Source organism: Akebia trifoliata, chromosome 2 (assembly GCF_017979445.1).
Source record: "Akebia trifoliata isolate Shusen 1 chromosome 2, ASM1797944v1, whole genome shotgun sequence".
In the NCBI taxonomy this organism is placed as follows: domain Eukaryota; kingdom Viridiplantae; phylum Streptophyta; class Magnoliopsida; order Ranunculales; family Lardizabalaceae; genus Akebia; species Akebia trifoliata.
Window position 1 is genome coordinate 11,769,562 of NC_141376.1, and position 24,944 is coordinate 11,794,505.

Here is a 24,944-nt window from a genome sequence, read left to right on the forward strand (position 1 = left end):
AACTCTTTAAGAAAGACTTGAATTCTGATTCAAGAGAAGATCAAACCCAATAATCCTTCTTCAGAAGTCAAAAAATCATTCTTCGTCGATAAAGCGTGAAGTCCGAAGAAAATAAAATCTACATAAACCTCTACCAAAGATCTAGCATCAAAATCAATCATCTACATGTCAAAAGCTGTATTCTCAACCAATCACGCGTGATATCCGGAGAGATGAAAACTATGCATATCTCACCATTTTTGCATTTGTATTTGACTGTTAATCAAAAGAAAACATTGAGAATTGTACTCTCTTTTTTATTAAATCAATAAAATCATTTAAGATCTTGTTTCATAAATCACGAGGTAGATTTATTAAATTTGTTGTGAACAACGCAGTTTTTCACATTTCTTAAATTGAAACTTCATTAAATTATCATTAACTATTAGAATATTTTGAGAATCACCATGAACTCAAGAGTCCAATGATTACCATTAGAGGGATAGAGGAGTAGGGATCAAATCATGAAAAGAACCCACACTACTTTGTACAAGATTTAACATAAACGGATTTTGGGTCTTGATTTGTTTTATAATAATACAAGATTGGAGAGAATGAGCGATTAAATTGTGGTCAACATGTTGGATGGAAAAGGAAGTTTAATGTCACGCCCCGAAATCCCAACACGAATCCCTATGATTCATCGGTCAGAATCTCGAGATATAAGGTAATCAATCATACAATCTGATAAAACATTCTTAAATAATAATACTTATGAAAAGAAAATATACGCAACGGAATAAATATTTGACTAACATCTATATGAGAGTCTAGAGTAAGCAGAAACAACCATCAAACACTGATATCATCCAAGTCCTCAGTCTTATAATATATGGAATTACAAAAATTCTAAGACTAACATGTTTCTTATCTACAACCAAAAACCGTTAAGATCCTCTATCAGTCCTCAAAGACATGGCAGCGGCAAAACATGAATCTGATCCTCCTCGGGGACCTCCTCAAAAGACTCCTCAAATAACGATTCTTCAAAAGCTGAATAATCTGAAAGGGGAAGGATAGGGTAAGTAACAATGGAATGTTACTCAGCATGATGAACGTCGTTTTAACAATGAGTCATATATGCACGAGTAATTAGTTGAACAGTTAAATAATGTAAGTTTTTCATAATGTAACATACGATAAATGTCTAAGCATACTCAATAAACAGTTAAATAATTTCAACCTATCATTTCTATCATTTAAAGTAACATATGCATCTTTCAAATAAAAACATCTATTAAACATCTCAAAATAAGGAAAAGATACATAATAAGAATACGGCGGTATAATCGATAAGAGAGCATAGGAACACGTCGATATAACCGCCTCAGCTATGACAATACGATATTCCAAACTTAACCTCCGATGTGGAATCTCATCATTATAATCTGATTTTGTGGCCGGTCTATCATACTACGGTTGGATGACCATTTATCCGGTTCAGACTGGTCATTGACCAATAACCCAATACTGAGTTCAACTAACGGTGAGGTCGACCGTTTGACGACTACAGACTAAAAGTGATCACTAACTAGCCCAGGAAATCTCTCGCGTCGAAGCCTATCAAGAGGCAATGCATATGAACCCCGCCTAGCTTTACACTATACAGAAATCGCCTTTACATACAACGTTCCCCAGGAAATAAGTAAGAGAAATTCCCGGATCTCATAAGCTGTAATATGCTCTAAGGTATTCTATACTATTGAAGAGTATATGACATCTAGCGCTATCCTAGATTGACGCGCCGCTTCCGGATACACAGCAACGCATCATTATTTATGGGTTATCTACAAATCTTTATTGGTAAAAAAAATAATTTATTTTGTATATAATATATCATTTCTTTTAATCGAAAATACAAACAAAGTCTAGTAGTGCCCTCTAGTGACAGTTATCTGTCATTTCCATCCATCAATCATCTCATCCCTCTATCTATTTATCACGTTTTACGTGACATGACCACTACGTAGAACTGGAGGCACTATCCCATCAATCAGTCGAGAATATACGTTTTCTCTATCCATCCATCAATTAAATCGAAATCTATCATATAATTTCCTACATATCTATCAAAGTAATTTCACATTTAAAGTAATTCAAAATCCATAGAGCATCAACCAATTCCATTCGATGATTTTGGTTAAGTCAAAAAACTTGGAATCAAAAATAAAATCATAAGACGTCAAAGTTGAAAATCTGTGAAAATTTGGCTAAGTGTTGAAAAAATGATTTTTCAAAGTCAAAATTTAAAACAGGTTATTTCTTTCTTTTTATTTATTTATTTATTAAAGAACTTAAAGTAATACTTAACTGTTTTTAATGAAATAAAGGTAGGAAATGGATATACATACTATATGGAAGCAACAACAAAAAAATTAGAACCAAACTCAACATTTGGATACTTTTTCGAATTGCTGATTTTTCGTCAAAACTCGACCAAAATCGATCCAAATATTATACCAACTATAAATGCTTATATTACATCAAATGAACTAAAACCAATCATAAATAAGCATGCAAACATGATTCAAATCATTCAAATATGTATAAACTTAATGAAACGATTGATTTATCGACAATCACATGGATTTTCTATGAAATTATCGCATAACTAGAAAGTAGAAGGGAAGGCAACCTACCTCAAACTATATTCATCGGTTGAACGGAGTTTAAAATCACCTCCGGCCAATCTCCAAAATTTTCTTCTGGCAAAAATCGGATTTCTTTGCGTCCTCGCGTAACCCTCGGTGAGATTAACAACTTTCCTTCTTGCGGCTAAGCTCGGATCATTTTCGTTTGGCGTAGATCTAAATTTCAAATATCGAGAAAAAATGGTTGAGATTTGTTTAAAGAGTAAAATAAGAAAAATCTGATTTTTCTAATAGAATTCAGAGATTTATATAACTTAAGTTGGGTCATACTTGTCATTTTGGGAATTGTTTTTTTCGAATGTCGAATTGGACAAACTTATACTCTATTTTGGGTGATTTTTCGACACGAATCTAATGGTATGATTGGTTTCCTCAAATTACGTCTCTAAAGTGTTGTTTACCTGTTGAAAAAATATCTAATGCGAAACTCGAGGATTTGATAACTTTTTGAATCGACTTAAGATTTAGGCGTGCTTACAGGCTAAAGTATGTTTCTCGATCCTTCTAAATCTATTGGTGAAGTTATTTTTTCTCAAATATTAAAAATTAAGAATGCATACTTTTAAATCAATGCACGGATCTAAAATTCTTTCCTCGAGATACATTTTAGGATTTTCAGGTCATTACATCTAAAGCATAATAATTGGCTCTAAATCGCATTCATCCTTGTTGGATGGGTGGATGCTATTTAGACTGTATCTTGAACCAAAAGAATAAATCTTTGACTTTAGACCACAAAATCCTTAACGATCATGTTAAATGTACATGTTGCTAAAGGAAAGTGAACCATTCTTGATGGATTCCACCAGAGCATATTTTAGTATTCTATTAATAATTGACAATGCTGAGCATAGTTTATAATAATGTTTAAAAGCAGAAAACTTAAGCCAAATTGAGTTGATGGAGATCAGAGTAGCTTAAATAGTATTGAAAGCCAATATTCAATATTTCATTGGGACGTTAATATCTTTTTTATTTTTTATTTTTTATTTTTTATTTTTTTTAAAGAGTTGTGATGTAGTATGATGTCCCATAACTATAGATAGGAACGAATGTCTATGCATGTGCATGTTTTGACTTCAACCAAAGCGTGTCACATAGATACTGTTCCTATAAAATAGGAACGGGACATCTAGACCTTGAATTCTAAGTCTATTTTTCAATTGATTTATTAGTTTTTTCTTTTATTTTATACTAATGAAAAGTGTACTTTGGTGAAGTGCAATAAATATTTTTACTCAAAAGCTAATGAGATTTTTTATATTTACAAAAACAACTTAGAATTGCATAATTTTCTTCCTTGTATATTATATTAAGAAAAATTCCAATGGACTAAATCTCAAATTTGAGAAACCTAATCACCATGTACATGCTAGCATCTACAACAACACTGCAGCAAGTGCGAAAATATCCTCATCTCTACCATTGCAGTTTCCATGTTTGCATCCACACTCGTCCCATTTCCTCATCCACAATCTCTCCTCCTTTTTGACATCTCCGCCTTCCCCTGGACTGTAACCTTCATCCCAATTTGCAGTGCAGGCGGCTTTAAACCTTCCGGAATAAGACGACTCGTCGTAACCGAGTTAACCCATTTCTCTATAGACAATTCGGCAGAGTCTAACACGTCCTTCCACTCAATCTCTCCTCTAACCAAGAGCTTAGACCCACCAAGTTTTCCAAGAATGGGTTTTTTGTTTCTCCACCGAAGCTCGAACACAACGCTTTGCTTCTTAAGCTTGTCAATGGTGTCTTGGCCTCCCAAACACTCCAAAGAAATAGACTCATTCCAATATGGGTCAAAATTTGATGATATTTCTCGACTATTAAGCTGAATTTTTCTGTTGTTTCCAGTTTGAAGATAGTATCTAACAAAGAGGTTGCCCGTTGATACGAATTCGAGGTTTCTCGCTCTTATGATTCTCAGTTCACAGTTAAGTGAGGGAAGATTTTGAGAAGCATCCATGGTAGAAAGTCTAGAGAGAAGAAAGTTAAAGAAGCAGTACAAGGTTATGAGCTGTGGGTGAAGATGCCTTTGGTGTGTATGGTGTTGTTATACATAAGTGTTTTTTTATTTTAATAGAGAAGGTGATTTTACTTTTGAATGAAGCTTCTTTGGTTAATTAAAAATAAAATAAAATCACCCACCAAATCTTTGTTTCACATATAATACAATATACATTGATATGTGCTTTGAAATTGAATTCAAATTGACTCAAGCCACCCTTCGAGACTCATGAAAAGTTGAATATGTATAATTACCATTGAAACCATGCTTAAATGTTAATAGGGCTGTCATTGCATAGATCAGCCCTAACATCTGATCCTATTTGCAACTGAATCGATACCATACCAGATCTATTTTGCATCAATCATGCATTGATCAAACAAGAGGGATGAAATGAGAGGGGTGATAACCAAGAGGGAGGGAGCTGATTTTATTTTTTAGCCATATGTATTTAGTTGTGCTCCATCTCTTCTATCCACTATTGGATGGATACTAGATCCAATAAGTGTGAACAAATGTAGAAATGAGGTTCGTGGCAAATAACTTATCATATATATTTAGTGATGAAATGTAAAATGTGCAGCCAACAGTTATCTTTTGTGACGAACAAATGTTTGTGGCTAAAAGTGTTGTCAATAACAATGTTGTTCTACTTATTTAGTGACGAAATATGGTATGTGGCGAATTACTAATAACGCATTTTTAGGGACAAAATGTAATATTTGACAAAAATAGGCTCATGGTTAAATGTTTGCCACTTATACTTTTGGTGGGGAATTTTGACGCCAAGGATTTAGCCACTACTTTTTGCAACGACTAAACATTTTGTAGCAAAAACCAATATAAACACATATTTAATGATAAATTGTAATTTTCCTCGCATAAAGTCCATCTTTTGTGATGAAACTAAATTCATGTAAAAAAAATTCATCGTAAAGGAAAGATTTGTTGTAGCGTGACTCGTCCTTGTGTCCCGAGAGGGATATCTTAGACGAGCACCATGTCTGCCCTAGCTTTTGGGTATATCCCACTGGGTTGTGAAAGGGGACCACTTCCACCTGAAATCCCACTTTTCCATGTGAATGATACCCTAGAGATGCACACTATCACGGACGTCATCCATCTGTGCTGTCCGTGTTGTCATGGTCGGATGACCTTATCATTCCATATGGAGGCCTTGGTATGGTTCATAGTGGTATCTTCTTCCACATCATTATTGCCATGTTGCCCTACCAATTTATGTCGTCCACAATCCCAAGAGTAATTCAAGTAATTTTTTAGTTGATAGGGTTAAACAAGAACAATTAGATGGATAGCATAATAATCTTGTACTTTTTTTTGTTTTAAATCAATATCTGCCTTTACAAGTGGATTTGATCCCTTGGGGATAGTGATTATTATATATTACTATACTGCAAGATTGAATGGAAACAGATTTTGCTCTTGATTTCTTGCTCTTATTATAATAAAAAGAGTGGAGAGGACCTGAAGAGGGTTGGGGGGGAGGGATTAAATCGTGGTTAACACGTTGGCTGGAAAAGAAAGTTTGAAGCATATAGTAATCCTACCTTTCTCAAAGAAAGCTTGGTGTATGGCTCTAAATTATTCATCCTTGTTGGATGGTGGAAACCAGATAGCTCGAATTTATTTTGGACCAAAAAATTATATATTTGAAGAATAATGGGTAACACTTATAAGATACTTTGTATTTGATAATCATATTATATGTACATGTGACTTAAAGGAATGAGACCCTTTCTTGATGGATTCCAGGTCCACCAAGGAATTAGTTTAAGACCATGTTTCAAAAACTCGACAAGTTGGCTGGAGTCAACTCAATGGACATACAAGTCGAATCGACTCCCATGAGTAAAATAAATATTGATTAGATTTAATAAAAGTTCTGAAAATACACTTGAAAATTTCAAAATTTTAGAATTATGTCTGTATTATGTGTTGTGAGAAAGAATATTAAACCTAATAGGCTATGTTTAAGAAAAAAATTGCCCACATCACATAGATACGATATGGGTACTTAGTTAGATGCTAAAACATCTCTATTGGTCACGTGTTAGCTCCTATAAGTATGATATTGAATGAGCAATTCAAGATATATCTACACGTTCAGAAATTTTACAAACAATGATCTTTATGAAGGAAAAAAAAATTTATTCATCTTAAATTTTAGATATGTTGAATCTTCGATTGATCTGATTGTCAGAGTATTTTTACAGATCCCCACCAACAAGACTAAGGGTGTGTTTGGAAGCGGGAGTTAATTGGAATTTGAGTTGGAGTAAGAATTGGAGTTGGTTGGAGTTGGTTGGAGTTGGAATCGATAGAGTTAACTATAACTCCTCAAATAAACTCTAATGTTTTGTTTATCTAGGAATTCAACCTAGGAGTTGAAAAAAAAAAAACTTCAACCCTTGTATTTTGCTAAGATCGGCTATGACTCAACCGAGTCAATTTGATTTTATATTTTTTTTATATAAATAACTAAATGTTATTATTGATTTAAATATTTATTATATTAAATAAATGTGATTTTGTGATTAAATATTTTCTTATCACTTTATTTCATTTTAAATTATATATTTAAATAGAAAATTCATTTAATAAATAATGAAAGTGAGTTAAATGATTAATATACAGGATGACTGAGCAAGCCAATTAATTCGATTTTTGGGATGAAATAGTATGTTAAGATTTAAAGTAAGTCTAGCCTTAGTAACTTAACGAGATTTCCAATCTTACTAAAGATTGTTGAGATCACTTTATAACATCCAAAAACATAATCTGATGCCAGATGGATATAGAAGACGAAATTCTATAAATTTTGAAGAAAAAAAATTAATAAAAACTTATTTTCCAATGTTAAATTTTAATTTTAAATTTAGGAGTTCAGTAGCCGTCTTTTTTCAAAGCAATATATCATTCAAATCTAGGTGGGTATAGATATTTGACCCGTATCTAACCTGGGTTAATGGACATCAACCCATATTTTTCTTCAGATCTACTTCAAGGGTCCAAACCCTCTAAATTCAGATCACTTGAATTTTAAATAAAATTTGACTCATTTTATGACTTATTAATCACCTTATTTTATGAAAAATAATTATTATTTAAATTAGAATCTAGATTATGAATAATGTAAAGCAAGTTGAATGATTTATATTGGAGCCGTCAATGGGTCGGGTTTTTGGTCTGATCCCTTCCGTTTTGATTTAGTTATTAAGTCCATGTAATTATCAGGTTGTGCTAGTCTAAGCCTGTTTAATAATTGAGCCGGATTTGAGTTTTGAATGTAGGTCCCGTAGGTGGCTCGACCTGTTATACTATACTAAATACAATATATAATAGTCTTATTATAATTTAATAATAATCCCCTTTTCTTCCTAGTGTCTTTGAAAATGAGTTTGGGCCGGCCCGACCTGCAAATAGCCTGAATGTTGGTGGAAGTGGATCATAGGTTTGTCAATAGATCGGATCAGACTCGAAACCCAATCTATTCCGATCCAATAACTTCGGGTCTGGATTGATATTTTGGAAACCAATAAGGAACCGATCCAATATCTTATTGGATCGAATCTGGATCAACCATGTCCCAATCCAGTAAAGACCCAATCCGATAACATGTTAGAAAGTATATAAATTATTAATATATTTATTGAGATGTATGAAGATGATTTAGATTTTGTACATAAAATTGGATTTGGCCCGATCCGATTGTTAATGGATCGGATTTGGATATTAATATTGAGTTTTGATACAAATCCGATCTGCTAAGGGTCCGATACTTATCAAATCAGTCTCGGATCTGATCCTTATTGGATCGATACCAAACCAACCCGGATCTGATCCGGACCCGATCCATTGACAGTCCTAGTGGACCTGGCTCAAACTAAGGCTTTATTTATTAAGTCGGGCCTAGGCCGATATTTAGATGGGTTGGGTTAGGACCTGATTTTTTAACCTAAATAGGTCCGGCCCATTTAAAATCCAACCCAACCCCGTCCATTGACTCAGGTGAGTCAATTCAATTTTTGGGATTAAAATTTTTTACTTGGAGTTGAAATCCCATCCATAGGTGGGAGTTGTAACTCCTTTAAAAATATGAAAGTTGGGGACTCAATGGAATTGGTGAACCAACAATCAATTAAAATTCTAAGGTGGGAGTTGTAACTCCAACTCTCATTTCCAAACATGCATGCCCTAAGAGTTTCCAGATCTAATTCTAGAAGACCAGTTAAGGAGTTAAAGACATCAAAAGCAGGATTTGATTTCATATTCACATTACTTAGCCGAGCTCGACAAGTTCTTGAGCCAACTTGAATGGTTAGTTCAAATGAGATATTAGTAAGAATCGGGATGAATGCACGCGGTTGGGTACGCAGCTAACATGTTTTTCATCGGGATACATAGGAAAAAGATGTGCAGTTCTATGCCCTTGCCACGTCAACCACATATCCACCCGCGTGCATTCATCATTATTTTATTAGTAAATCAACTCAAATTTCAATCAACAAGTTTTAATACATTGGTCAATAAATTTTTCGATGACAAAAATGTCCAGAAAAAGAATAATGATTATCTGATGCCTCCTTTGACATATGCCCCATGACGTGGCATGCGCTAGAATCATAGATTATTTTCCTCCGGATACACAACTGCACATATTCATGGAGATGCATAGTTGTGTATCCCAAAGAGAAAAAATCTATTATTTTAGCCCATGCAACATCATGGGGCGTGTGTCAAAGGAGGAGGCATCAGAAAATTACAATTCCAAGGAAAAACCTTTGAAGCTTCAAAATTTTTGAGACTCCCCTACTCACCTAGTTCGTCTATGTTTTGGTGAATATTTGATACACTAATTACGAGTAAAAACCATCTACGTTTATGTGCCCACCTCCACGTCAGAATTGTGAGAATCACAGTAAATACTGTCACCCCAGCATGACTCTATTTGATATACCTCTTAAACTGCTAACATGGCACTCGACTTAAGTCTTCTCTTATAAATCAATGAAAATAGCCTTCCGAGCCAGTCATCTTCAACCTCTTGGGTTTGATGACGATGATGATGATGATGAGCATGAGGGAGTATTCAGGGGCGGAGCCAGGATTTTGTATTCGTGGGGGCAAATTACAAATAAATTTTTTTTATGATTTTCTATGGGGGCAAAGCAGTAGAATGTTGAAATTTTGTGGGGGCAAATTACAAATAAAAAAAATTTCAAAACTTCTGTGGGGGCAAAGCAGTAGAATGTTAAAAAAAAATTAAAATTATTAATACCTCCTTATGGATTTTAGAAATTCTTGTGGGGGCAATTGCCCCCACTGCCCCCACTGTAAATCCGCCCCTGGGAGTATTAAAGTCATTTTTTATTAGTTTGTAAGAGCAAATCGAGATCAATTCGAAAACATGAGGTGGTATCTCAAATATCTTTATTATTATAATGAGAAATGGTGAAGTAAAGTGATTAGACTCCATATTCGACCAAAAATGCCCCCTCCTCATCATGGTTTTAAATCTCCTTCAAGACCAAGATGACTCGGCTGATACGTCTTGGTATCGTCTACCAACAAGACAGATAGACAAGTCAAACGTATCAGACAAGATTTAAAACCATGGTTCATTTTTCTCATTGGTGAACAAAACGACTCAAGCGTATCGGAAAACTCATCCGAGATGATTCGATCTCATTCATGGACAAGACAAGACAAGACGTCAAACAATGCTCCTCATCCACCCCACATTTAACCTTGCTATTATAATATCATTTTCGTCAAAACAAATAAAATATAAAATTACACTCATACATATCCCTACAACCATGTTAATTTTATAAATTACAAATATATCTTTTTATTATGTTATCTTCAAAATCACCTTAATTAATATTTTAAATTATAAAAAAATAAATTTTCAACATATTAAATGGTAAAATATAGTATAAAATTATACTTATTATTTTAAAATTTTAAATTAACTTTTTTAAAAATATATAAAATTTTAATAAGGAATATGTCCTAATTTTTGTAATACATATGAGTTTACACATGCCACCAACTGGTTAAGAAAGAAAAAAAAAAAAAAACATAGAAAGATATTTATGTAAAGAGGATGGTTCATCCAGAATTTTGAACCAGAGATAGGAGTTGGTTGGAAAAATATCAAAACAAACTAATATAATTTGAACAAATTTTGATGGGTGGTTGCTGTCCCATATGCATATGTTGCATCATTCTCATTGGAAAGTCTTCAAAGAAGTGACGATCGGTCGGATTGGATAATATGATATGCCAAGTCAGCTAATTGGAGGTTCTATTTGGATTAGTCACAGAGCATTAGTTAGAAGTGTGATTTGACCTAAGTTTAATGGGTGGGTTTGGACCATTTGCCTCTACTTTGGGTGCGCGGTAGGCTGCAACTCTTAAGATTTGACCCATTGATCTTACAATATTTGGAATAAAAGCAACTCCAATGAGGCTTTTCATAAATACTAGGCATATTGACTAGGCATTCCATTATAAAGAATCATTTTGGATATTTAAGAGCTACGCACTCCAACTATGCTATCCAAAATAACTCCATAATTTTTTGAATTCTAATCAAAATTCAACTTCTATAAAATCCTTCCCAACCGGCATCATCTTCATTGGCTGCCAAAGGTAGAGAGAGAATCTCACTCTCCTTTTGCCTACTACAAACCTCTCTCCAAAAAATTTAAAGTAAAGAGTCAGATGCAGAGTGTGTTGGAGTGCCTTTGGAGGGCTTTGGCTCTGACTCTGCAAAATGGCAGTTGAGAGAGGATGGGGAGCCTAAGCCTGATTGCGTTGGAGTTGCTATGAGGTTTCATGATCACAGGTAACCGATGACGTTCACTTTGAAAGGGTGTGACCCTCGATCGAAATTGTAGGATCTTAATAGTCGTTGATCATATTGATCAAGACCCTAATTAGCAAGTCACACACACGCACATATAGAGACTAAAGAAAATAATTGTGATTTCATGAAAGCTTAGTCACTAGTAACCAATAAAGAAAATAATTAAGAAATAAAAATGAGAATACGTTCCTTTATATAACAGGTTCATCATAAACACACAATAAAGTCAAAACCCATATGGGGTTTTATATACACAAGCTTCTGAATCACCCATAAGTTGACCATCCTGTCCTCTCTCAAATTCTTTTATCTTTTCACAGTTTATTCTCCAAGACAAGGACAAAAGAAATAAAAAGAAACATAAATATGGAAAATAAGAGTTTCAATTCTAAACACAAGGAGCAAAATACTTCACTGTCAAAATTTACTCTACAAAGACATGGATCGAAACCTTTTTAGTGCTAATTTCCAAAAGAGAAAGCAACAACCAATCCAGATTGACATGATCATGGTTTTCAGTGGTGTTGAAATATATGTTTACATTTGAAAGCTGAAACCAGAAAATAGAACTGACCTTCTCCATGTAAAATCAAGCTTCATCTTCAGCTAGCTGGACACTGTATCCATGTTTTATATCTGTGTGAAATCAGCAATTCAAATACAAGATTCAGGTACCAAAAATAAACATACATACCAATGAGAAAAGCAAGAACCAAATAAAAGCTTTCAGAGACAAGCCGATGGAATATGGAAATTAACATGAATAACTTGTTTATGTTTAGATGAGGATAAGAACATGGCATAATAATATTTGATAAGCAGCTTCATGACCATAAACAAGGACTCTGACCTTGGGTAGCAGTTGTGATTCATTCAGGTCATGCCAGAGTTGTATCCTCGATGTGTTGATACCTTGAAACTTTATAATGGTAAAACAACTAATATCAATTACTTTATTTCACAATATCCTAATGGTACTTTATTGCATACAGGGAGTTCATTCTTAAATGAATATCTGGACATACAATGTGCATTGCTTTGATCAAGATAAAGCACGGAGAAGAAGATATTGCAGATTTGAGGTCTATTAGCTTGTGAATGCCACATACAAGATTATATCGAAGATGCTTGTTTTGAGGATGAAAATGGTGCTTCAGGATATTAGTGGAACATCTCCAACTGCCTTTATTAGGGGAAGGCAGATTCTGAATATGGTGTTAATTGCTAATAAGTGTATTGAGATTCTAGGTTAAATTCTCAGAGGCCAAGGGTTGTTCATACTTCTTAAAATTGATTTAGAGAAGACCTACGATTACATTAGTTGGGGTTGTTAGGGATACTTGTTGGGCTGGAAGGGCTTTGGAGAGAGATGTATTCAGTGGGTAATAAAGTGTGTTCTTTTCTTTCTTCTAGATTTTGGTGAATGTTTCCTCTGTAGGCTTTTTCAGGGGTTTGAGGGGCCTAAGGCAAGGGGATCCATTATCTCCATTTCTCTTTATTCTGGGTTTTGAAGCACTAGGGAGAATGATGGCAAGAGAATAGTAACCAAGTCAGAATCCAAGTTTAAAATGGCAAGAGTAAACTTCGGAAAAAATAGGAAAAAAACACAAACAAAACAGGAAAAAATGATATAAAAAAAATACATATTACAATTATGAAAAAATGTAATATATAATATATTAGAGATTTATTCTAAGTTTCCAATATATTTTTGTGAAAAAAAAAAAAAAAACTATTATTGAAGATCTTGCTTGATAACAAGTTTCCACACATATTTATACATTTTATGATGCTAAAAAATGTTTAACCATAAATTTATCTTTTGGGAAGAATAAGATACTATTGAAAAAAAAAAAAAATCATAACATCGAGACATTATCATCAAGAATTAAACAACATTTATCAACCAAATCACAAACAACCATAAGGCTATAAAAATTAACTATAGTTCTTCAAAAATGAATTTTTATTTTTTAAAAAATAAAACGTAAAAGCACTCTTTAAAAAAAATAAATAGACCAGTTTTTTTATTGTTCTAATTGTCTGAGTTATAACACGCGTTTTAAACGAGACTTTTTCTATATAAAAAAAATGGAGCTTTTTGTGACTGGAGAGGAGTGGAGAATGTTGATTTATCATGTTTTCTTTTATCATCCAACTGGTCCAATAGTCTCCCGTCTCCAGTTCATTGATGATATATTGGTAATCTTGGATGCATCTTTGAGGGAGGAGAGGGACCTTGAGGGAATTTCATGTTGTTTCGAGGCTTGTATGGGACTTCCAATGAATCTTCATAAAAGTAAGGTGTTCACAGTTTGGAACATCCAGGATATAGACTTGTTAATGGCTTTCTTGGGTTTCCAGGCGGATTCCTTACCATCTTCATACTTAGGATATCCATTGGGTGCAACATACAGCAAGTCAATATGGAATCCAGTTATTGAAAGGGTGGGTAAGAGCTTAGTTCTTGGCAAGCAAGGTATTTTTCCAAAGCTGTGATTGAGAAGTTTACACTAATAAAAAGTGCCATAAAGCATTTCAGTATAATATTTATGTTCTCGATCCCAAGAAGTGTAGAATTGAAATTGGATAAAATGTTTTGACTTCCCATGACATGATAATGAGGAAAGAAGAGAGCATCATCTCGTAAACAATAAGTCTGGTAGGAGGCATAGAAGTCTTGGTTTTAAAAAGGTGGGTCTAATTAACTCAGCAATTTTGAGAAAATGACTATGGAGATGTAGAATGGAAATGGACAGTCTCTGGAGTAGAATCATTATTGCAAAATTTGGAGAAGATAGGCTTGATAGGGATAGTGGCAAATCTCAGAATACATATGGTTGTAGGGTGTGGAAATGGATGCTGATGTTACTCCCATTATTTCGTAAAAATTTCAGATTTAAGATTGGGAGAGGTGATAAAATTTGTTGTTAAGAGGATCTGTGGTGTGCTGAAACCCCTTTGAAGGAGCAATTTCCGACCTTATTTTCTATATCCAGAAGGAAAGATGTGCCCATGTTGAGTTTTTTCTTGGGATTGCACTAAGAGTCTGAATGGGGGACCTTGGGTTTTGACGTCATTTTAATGATTGGGAGGTATTTGAGGTTGCCAGGACATTGGTGCATTGAGGAGGCCCCTCGTGTTGGAGACAGGGAGGATGAGAGGGTATGGAATGGTAGTTGAACCAGTTGGTTTTCAGTTACTTCATTTTATCATGCTCTAGTGAGGTGGGTTCTCCCTCTTTCCCAGATGTCGCTATTTGCGGGTTGGGGGTGCCTTCTAAGGTATCATTTTTGTTTGGGGAAAGATGATAACATTGGATCAAGTCATTAGAAGAGCTCTTTATGCAGCTAACAATTGCCCTCGAGGAAAAGAAGACAGAGAGTTGGCGAACTACCATCATCACAAAGCAGCCCAGGGAAAAGGTCAGTTATTTACCATACTCACTTCGTTCAATATTTGAATAATGAATGCGGCTAGGATATGCATTTTTTAATGCAAAGAGAATGATGTGGAACCTTCTACCCTTTGCTGTATGTTGGGGAATTTGGAAAGAGTGCAAAGGACAGATTTTCGAAGGAAATGAACTATTTATTCAAGAAATAGATCATTCAATTATGAGTATACTGTTTGTTTTTTTTTTTTTTTTTTTTTTTGGGGGGGGGTGGGCATAAAATCTTCAAGAGAGTAGGTCTGTTGTATTGCAATGGTGTAAGTCGTATGTTTTTGTTGTGTTTTGGGTTTCGCTTTCTGTAATTTTGTTGGTCATCTTGATCAGTTTGTATCATTTATAAATCTTATACTACAAAACAAAACAATTAACCAATAACTGAAGTGTTAGGTACCTTTTAAAGACGGCTTCTCATATTTGTCTTTCCGTTCCTCACCAATTTTCCATTCACTGTCATCATCACCAATTTCTCCTCTCCCATCATTTCCTATATCACTTTCACTTGCTGTCTCCCATTCAGAATCATCACCCTCATGGCCATAGATGTCACCTGTCTCTCCCTCACAATGTACAACCCCATGTTTAACAGCTGCCTCTCTAAATAACCAAGCAGCACGCATCTGCTTCTTGACTAATCGCTCTGCATAGTCAGGAACCTTATTTTGCCTCAACGAAAGGTCAGGATCATTAGACTGGGAACACTCATTTATAAACAGAATGGCATCTAACAAGCTTTCTTTAGCTAATCCAAGCATATCGTATGCCTGAGCTCTTCTCCACAAACTTTTGGCATGGCGGTTCAAAGGGTTATGAAGGCAAAGTGCACGAGTACCATCACTTATGGCCGCCAAGGGTTGTTGCAATAGAAGATGACATTGAGCTCGATTGCTATATAACACCACTCTCTCCTTTTTGGATTTCATAGGACACAATGCCAATGCTTCTGAGTATTTTGATGCAGCTCCTGCTATATTTCCCGCGGAGAACAGAGAATTGCCTTCAAGTTTGACTACTAGTGCTGCCGCTTGTTTGATATGGAGATCCTCTTTTGGCATATTCTTTTCCCATTTCAATCTCTGTCTAGAGTTTAATAGTTCATCTACTTGATCCTTCATGCGGTTACTGAGAGAGCTACGTCCCGTTCCTTGGGATTGAACACAATCTTCGAGAACATTAACAATAGAGTCCCCAAGCTTTTTGTGATCCCCTAAAGTTGAGATTTCTGCAAGATCTAAAAGGGCCGGTACTGCCTTGTCTATCACCTGTGAAACAAAATAAGAAGTATGAATAACCTTAAAAAGTATAAATGGGTAAAATACAAATGCAAGCTCTTCTATCACTATGATTTACTTTAAAAAGGTTTCGAGCCAAACACCTGATATATAGTGTCGTCATGCATCATCAACAATTTTTCAACGACTAAAACAACATAAATCTGTTGAGTTTAGTCCCACATCGGACACAAATTGCCATATCTCCACGTGCTTTGGCCCAATCCGGCCCACATGTGTGGGGGCTTGTTGAGTTTAATCCCACATCGGACACAAATTGCCTTGTCTCTCTCCTTATAAGATCCTGTGCCTCTCCACTCATTGCCAATTGGTTTTGAGTTGGACCCCCAAATTTATCAAAATCATGGACCAAATTAAGGCTTGAATCGTCTAATTTGAGATTTCTTGCAAGTAACATGAAAATGATGCATATAACCTAACCCAAGTTAGGTTGTGTTGCAGTGTTATAACAATATTTTGGGGAAACAAGTTGACTTAATTCAAAATTGAGCCCAACTGCCATATGAATCTATCACTATGACCCCTGTGCACCTGACCACAACCTTGAGGGGAATTCCTCAGCAGATTGAGGTGTAAGCCTCACTTCTAGAAATAAATATATTACACATAATATTTACAAGTCATTTCTACATGAGATCTATAAATTTTAGCAATATGTTTCCAAAAAAGAATATTTTAGCCGAAATTAATTGTTTATCTATATATCCACAAAAAAGCTTGCATTTTTATATCTGAAATTTGATTATTTTGGTTGAACTTTACTATCCACTAGAATTTTTTTTTGTAAAACAAACAATGATTTTCCACTGAAAAATATATACAAAAACAAAAAAAAATTTAGTCAAATTTCATCTCAAGCCGTTTGAAAAAGAAAATCTTTGGAATATTTCATAGAAATAAGCCAAAGTTTAATACTATGGTGCTAATTGACCCATCCTAGTACAATGCATCAACTAACTTCATTATATTAATCTAATCCTACTATGCAAGCTATTATGCTTCTTCACCTACCCTATTATAGTAATTTTAATATGTTCTAATACGGATCACAAAATTCCACGCACTTGAAAGCAACCTTGTCCTCAATGATGAAAACCACTAGGATCCTAAACTGCATTTGACGCAAGTACACCAAAGTCTTGGATTGTTGATGATTTCATCAGTACTTACTTGGCATTGCCATCAATTGTGACATCAATGCTCTCACATCACCAACTTGATCTTCTTCCATCTTTTTTTTTGAAAGGCCAAAGCTAGAAAGCTTACAAAGAGAGGAAACAAAAAGAATATACTCCATCCCTTTACAAGAAACACGAAAGGAAGCCCTTCAATCTGCTTGGTGGTGGTATTCATCTAGGATAATGATTGCAGGGATCGGTTAGACATTTACACTTCAATGACAGATTCAGATCCTTTCATCTACAACAATTGTGGGTAGTGTTTTTCAAGTCTACCACTTTTATAACTACCTCATTCCCACCCCTCCCATCCCTATCACTCTCTAAGCACTAATGCTCTGTAGTCTCTAAAAGGCTGGCATTTGATCTCTAAAGCTCACATTTATCTTCAACTAATTATCTTCTCCTTATTCCACTTCTTGTAGTCTACTTTTTCTACTTCTACTTCTTATATTTCTAATAGAAATTACACGTAAAGAAGCAATAAGAAGTAAGGAACTCAGGTTGAACAAGAAGCATTCTCACCAGCACTAGGAGAAAGCTCAAGTCAAAGAAGAAGAAAAGGATTAGACATGTGCTCAAGTTGAACGAACAGCATTTGCAAACGCACTGCTAGAAAGTTCAAGCCAAAGAAGAAAAGGAGGACGATCAAGGCCTACACAACTAGAAGATGAGGATGAAATACAAGAAGTAGAAGAAGAAGAAGAAGCTGAAGAACAATTTGACAGAAATGAGGTATTGGTGAGATCTAGTGACAAGAGAACATAAGAAGAGAAAGTATACGTTGAAGAAGGTGGTAATTTGGATAAGGACAGCAATACAAGCAATGATAATGATGGCAGTGATAGTAAAGATGTGCCACCATGGATTAGAGATTAATATGTAGAGTAAATGGCCGGTACACAAATTACCAGGACTAATAAAGTTTGTAAGTTTCCTATAATAATAAAGATTTCAAGTTTTTTTTTGAATTTCTAGTTTATCATTCCTTGGCTTCTTGCATATTTGTTACATTATATTTTTCCTCAACGCATTATATTTTTCAAGAAACCGGATGACCACTATAAAAAAATCTTTCCTCCAGTCACTCTCAATTCTGGGTTATAAGTGGTTTGTCGAAACCAGTCAATCAAGTAATAATCAACTCAAAAAAAAACTTAACGAAACCTGATGAGGAAACTCGTGAACTCTCTGTCACACAGGGAGACCGACCAACAAACATCCCATGATAAATAGGTCAAACTCCCTCCAACTACCATGTGTACCTGTAGCTCCACTTATCCACCTCCAAAATCATGTAACCATTGAGAAAGTGCTTTAAAGATCCAGTCTTTTGATGACAATTATGAAAGTTGAACAAGAAGGTAGTTTTCTTGGACTTTTAGAAGGGAATATAAACAATGTAGAAAAAGGTAGGTCTTAGAAACTAAGCCCTGTATAGCTGCTTAGAAAACCTCGTGGAAAATAATTATTTTTTTGTTAAAGAAAATTTCTTATTAAATTTCTTTTCTTTGGAAAGTATTCTTTTGTGTTTTCAAAAACTACAAATTATCTAACAGTGTTTTCCACAAATTTTCCACTGTTTGGGTGATGCTTTTTAATGAAAACGTTCAAGGGAGGATGATCAAAGGGCGTGCTCAAATAGTCGTGATGGAAAATTTTCCAGCCCGTGGTTTGGGATCCAAAGATTCCTTCAAAAGTTTCTTCTATGATTTGATCAATTGCCTTGAATAAGGTTCAAACTATAAATAACATCATGGCTAGGGGCATCATACCAGTTAATTTTTGTTCTATGTGCAAATCTAGTTGTGACACTGTTATTCATTGCTCTTTTACAAGAGCAATATGAGCTCATTTCGTATCCCTTCTTCACATGTTATGGTGTTTCTCCAAGTCCATTCCATCTCTTCTTCAGTGTTTAAAAATTAAGACTATATGGTAGAAAGAGAGGATTTGTGATATATTACTCCATTTACTATATTTTGGGGGATTTGGAAGGAAAGAAATTCCAGATTATTCAAAGGGAATGAGTCCTCGTTTAAACAGATTCTAATTATTATTTTCAGATTCATTTATTTTGATGTGAGGTAAACACCAACTTTCATGGGATTTTCTTTGAAGGTCTTTTATTTCGATAGGATTTGGGGTTTGTACTTTTGTAGTTTGTGGTTAGGGTTCTTATTTTTAACTTGCATGCAAGTAGGTAACTCAACCTCCTTGATGTTAAACTATTTTTAATATATAAAAAATTCTTGTCAAGAAAAAAATAATTATAGTGATGCATCGTGCATGATTATATTTCTTTCGCAAGTTCATTTCCCAAGTAATAAAAAAAAGTAAAGCAAGTCAACAAAAGTTATAGGAAACATAGATTGAAATAAATCTTACCTTATGACAAGTACTTGGATCTTGAAGCAACCAAAGAAGACAATCAATTGCCATATATTGCCAATCATCAGATGAGCGGGCAATATTACAGAGTGCTTCGATGACACCAGGACAATTAGCAACTGGTCCCCTACCAAGCTTATGATGACAAATTGTTCGCAATAGACCAATACCCGCCGGTGAGTTCTCATTAACAAGCCCACCCCACATGCCCGGTAGTTTTGTTAAGAATTCAGTCTTGCATATAACAGAGAGAAACTCAGGTTTGAAAGCAAAGCAATTAATAAGCTGAAGAGACCAACACTGTAACTGACTAGCCCATTCTTCCGCCTTTCTAGATTCCATCTCCACACCACCCATACCACGTGTAAGCAAATCACAATGATAACTAAGCCTTCTATCTGCATATTGATAAAAATGAGAGTAAACAATTTCAAGTGAACTCATTGCCAATTGAATGGAGAGCTCAAGAACTTCTCCGTGACTTGCCACGGAAGGAAAGTGCTGGCATATGTAGCCAAGTGGCCTAGAGCTCGAACCGCTACTCTTTGTTCAACCCATGTTAATCTCCCTCTCAAAAGCTCAACTAAGGGAGGAATTACTCCAGCATGAACAGCACTTTCTGCGAATTCTTCCATATTCATAGTGTAGGATCCAATAATGTGTGCTGCATAGTATGGAATGTAAATGTTTTGGTCGTGAGAAAGCCAACGCCGATTCTTTAAACCTTTACAAATAAGTGCAGCCATGCACTCAAATATTCCCAAGTCGATGAACTCAGGGTCATTGGGATGTGCCATGGCAGTGTTCCAAAGGCCACTAATTGGGAGAACCTGACCGTCGTCATCCTGTGAAGGAAGCTCTCTGAAAAACTTAAGTATGCTAGTTCGGCGTTTACTAGGATTTCCTTCCTTCATTACACAGAAGAAGCAACCTGGGTATGGGCAATCCTGAGATATTTTATCCATGTTCTTATAATTAATTATTCTTCAAACAGCACTGATTAAATTCTGTGACGGATAGCAGACATCACATAAATTTCCTCGAAGCTGCATTGTAATGGCACATTGGTATATGAAAGTGCATTAGAAGACTACAAATAATACCCAAATCAACTAAAATGGCGAAATTAAGTGGGTCGTCATCAAAGAAAGGTCCAAAATAAACTGTTTTTTTTTTTTTTTTTTCTGTTAACCAGATAATATTAATCATTAAGAAAGTGTATCTATACTTGAATAAATTGAACGAATGTTCGAATCCCTAAACAAACAGAACGACGTAGGCAATCAGCTGCACACACCAAATAGAAATACAAATATAAACTCTGATCTCTCCCTTATCACAAACAAATCAGAACCCAAGAAAACACGTAAGGGAAGATAGTGAGAAAAGATTAAATTGTAACTAAGTACCACTTCTTGTGAAAAATCAGTTAGAGAAACACATTACAAAAGTGATAATAGCCTACATGAGATTGAACCCACAACCCAAATTACAGTTTTTTTCTCACTAAAAGTTACAAAAAATAAAAACTAAAGATAATTAAAATGCAATTCAAACAAGAAAGTGTGACTTAACTGTGATTGCATCAATAGTGAACAGGGGAAAAAAAAAGACAAAAAACTAAAATTAAAAAATATATATATATCCCCAACTCTAACAAACAGTTAACCTAACCATCCCAACAAAAGCTAATCAAAATACAGGAAAAGAGGGAATTTAAAACACTAAGTTCACCCAAATGAAGTTAATATAATTCTTAATTAGATCTATATAGTAAAGAACTGCAAATCAATTTCTCAAACAATAAAAAAATTAAATAAAAAGCCCTAAAACGTACCAATTGATCACCATCAATTTGAAGTCATGTAAAGCTTAAACATAAGTCCTAATAAGTATAAAACCTAGAAAGAAAGAAAAAAAAAACCCTAATTACAGATGCACCAGTCTGACACAAACACTCTCAAACTATGATTGGATACTTCACATAGAAATATTGAAGTTAAAGGAGAGAGAGAGAGACCTTGGAATGATCACTACAAATAGATGAACACTTAGTTTTGAACTCAAACCCACACTGATCAAAATCAACTCTCTTGAATCAAAGAGTTAGCTTTGAAGCTCTTCGTACGTGTGTGCGCGCGCGTGCGTGCGTGCGAGAGAGACGGATCCTGAGACAGTGTGAGAGAGAGGATCTTGCAGTGGCGATTTTTGTCGAAATTATTATGAGCTGTTTCTCTGTCCACCCAGTAAATATTGACCATTGGATAATCTTCGATATTCACAACTTCAGAAATGTGACGGTTGGAAAGTTAGGATAGACGTTGTCTTTAGGTGGACAGAAACAATTTTCCTAAATTATTTACGTTAAGATTTAAAAGCTTTGAAATGGGGTGGGACCTAGACATCACTAATTTTCACTTTCTTTTTCCATCGATTTAGTTTCTCTTCATGAATTTTGGGACCTACCAATTCAATTTCAAACAGGTAGGGCTGTCAACGGATATCTGTCCAAATCGGATATAGATAGATCCGAATTTGAATATGAAAAAAATTAGTAATATTCGAATCTGAATCCATATTCGATAGATATTCAAAATAAAATTCTGAATTTGAATTCGATTCGATAATATCCGTTTTGAATTCAAATGATTCATTTTGTTGGCTCGCTCGAACTCACAGAAAGGATTTCACAATACCAAATCTTCAACAACAACAACAACAACAAAAATCATTTTCTTCTCAAACCTTCATCTTCAACTCATGTAACTTCAATTTTTTTCTCAAATCCTTCAATAGTTTTTTTTTTACTTGAGGTTGAAAATGAGAGAGACAAAGAGGACTTACCCAAGTTGATTCGTTGGAGATAACTGCTTTATTCGTAAACCTTAAGGAAAACGATGGCGATGAAGATGAAGACAAGGGGTGAGAGAAAGAACAAACATCCGAATCTAATCTTGTTTCTTTGTCGTCGAATTCTTAGACTAATGGGAGGGAATTACGGTTTTTGATTTTTAACTATTAGAAAATGAAGAAGAATGGAGAGAGGGGCGTTGGAGCTCGATGGAAATAATGAGTGGGTTTTTAGGCAATTAAGCATTGTTAGATCATTATCAATCTAACAAATGAGTTTCACCGAAAAAGTGAAGTTTGAAAACATTGTCCCCCATCGCGACTTGTATATATGATATAAATGATTTCGAATCGAATTTTATCTAATCGGCTATACCCACATCCAAATCCATATCCGAAATGATTTCGAATGTCAAAAAGTACCCGAATTCGAATCCAATATTTGAAATTTTCGAATTTCAACTATCCATTGACACCTCTTCAAACATGTCCTTCGATTTGATGCTTAGCAATAATAGATTAATTTGGTATCTTTATATTCTAATCGTTGAATGTGATTTAAGAGATTGTTTGTAAGGGTACGGTGGCATATACACTTGTGGGAGGAGAAGGAATTCAGGATAATTCAGAAACAAAGATTGATCGAACATTTTTTGTCGAAAACATCTTCCCAAATACAATGATCCAAGAATATAACACATGGTCCGATACCTCGTAGATTAAGGACGATATCATTGAAAACCATACAACGATCAAGATTCCTAGTGAACATATAGATGTACATATTCTCCCAAAATTTTAATGTGAATCCAAGAGTGATGGGAGAGGGCATGGAATCCTTTAGACATGTGACAATGAAGAGAAACAAATTTGTTGACGAAACTTTCATAGTGACACCTATCAACTTTTTTTGCAATTAACACAATTAGACAAACAAGCACTACAATTAGAGACTCCAATACTATAATAAGTAGTCAAGGAAGGCAAGGTTATACAATATATACCCTAATTAAAGTTGAAACCTTGTCGAATTTATAATTGACTTAATTAGTAGAGTTTATTTGCAAATGCAAACACGTGATGTAAGATTCCAAACGAGATTATTTATATAGGGTTTTGTTAACGTGTGCCCTAAGTGTACATGTTAAGATGCATTTAATACACCATGGAAATAAGCATTTGAGGGTATTTTTATTTTAAAATTTGGAGGTGTATTTAATCCATATTAAAGTGTACCCTTGGGGCACAAGTTAACAATGCCCATTTATATAAGCTTCAACACCATCCTAGCCATCTTAATTTCAATTTCTATCATATTATATAAGCTTCAACAACATCCTTGCTATCCCTTCCCATCCCTTCATGTCACTTCCACTAATCTCAATGTCTATCATATTATATAAGCTTCAACAACATCCTAGCCATCCCTTCATGTCACTTCCACTAATCTCAATGTCTATCATCCATTTAGGGTTGATGGGATATTTTATGGAGAAAGAAAAATGGTATTTCCATCATCTAGAAGAGAGCTTTTTATTTAAGTAGCCAAAAAACACAAAAAAACAAAAATTAAAATAAAAGAAAAAGAAAAAGACAAGAAAGATAAGGGCTTAGGAACATTTGGGACAAGGACAAGGACTATACAACATAGAAAATGGAAATAGATGGGAAAGTGAGAAAACGATTTGGACTTGATGTTGTAGGCCACGACTCCAACAACGAAAGATGGTTGTGGATCCCATCAGCATGGACTGGGACAGCTCATTCCACACTCGCTCCTATTATTCTATTTCTCACCCCCATGTTGTTTTCCATTGGATTTCATGATCCACATTAGAAGATCCGATCCGATCCAATCCAATTTTAGTTGTAACTTGTAACGTGACAAGGATATCAAAATTCAAAACTTCCTCGTAAATGGGTCGGGACAACACATGAACCGACCCAAGAATATAAAATAATACCATTACATCTATTTGGAGTTTAATCATGAGCACCAGAGTTGGCTTTGAGTAGATCAATGGAGGAGATTTGAAGGAGACCATGGTCGGTGTGGAACTATTTAAAAGTCTGATTGGATCCGGATTGGATAAGTTATTGGATCAGGTCTGTATCTCATCTGGATATTTAGATCCAGACACAATTTTTTTTTGGAAGTTGGTTTTAAGAAGCCTCACATCACATGGGGA

At 34.8% G+C, this 24,944-nt stretch overlaps 1 protein-coding gene and 1 pseudogene across 2 annotated transcripts; both read right to left on the bottom strand.

Annotated features, from left to right (window-relative positions):
- Positions 1 to 4,155: 4,155 nt before the first annotated feature.
- LOC147409572 (uncharacterized) lies at positions 4,156 to 4,656 on the bottom strand. Its single transcript, XM_086418106.1, has one exon. The coding sequence runs from the start codon at positions 4,654 to 4,656 to the stop codon at positions 4,156 to 4,158; it is 501 nt and encodes a 166-aa protein (XP_086274232.1).
- A 7,099-nt stretch (positions 4,657 to 11,755) lies between these two features.
- LOC147409573 (uncharacterized) lies at positions 11,756 to 22,105 on the bottom strand (annotated as a pseudogene). The gene is made up of 5 exons (XR_015174483.1): positions 21,926 to 22,105; positions 21,743 to 21,806; positions 19,903 to 20,951; positions 15,439 to 16,306; positions 11,756 to 12,229 (listed from the first exon to the last, which is right to left on the bottom strand). The product of XR_015174483.1 is annotated as an uncharacterized LOC147409573 (transcript).
- Between the last annotated feature and the right edge of the window lie 2,839 nt (positions 22,106 to 24,944).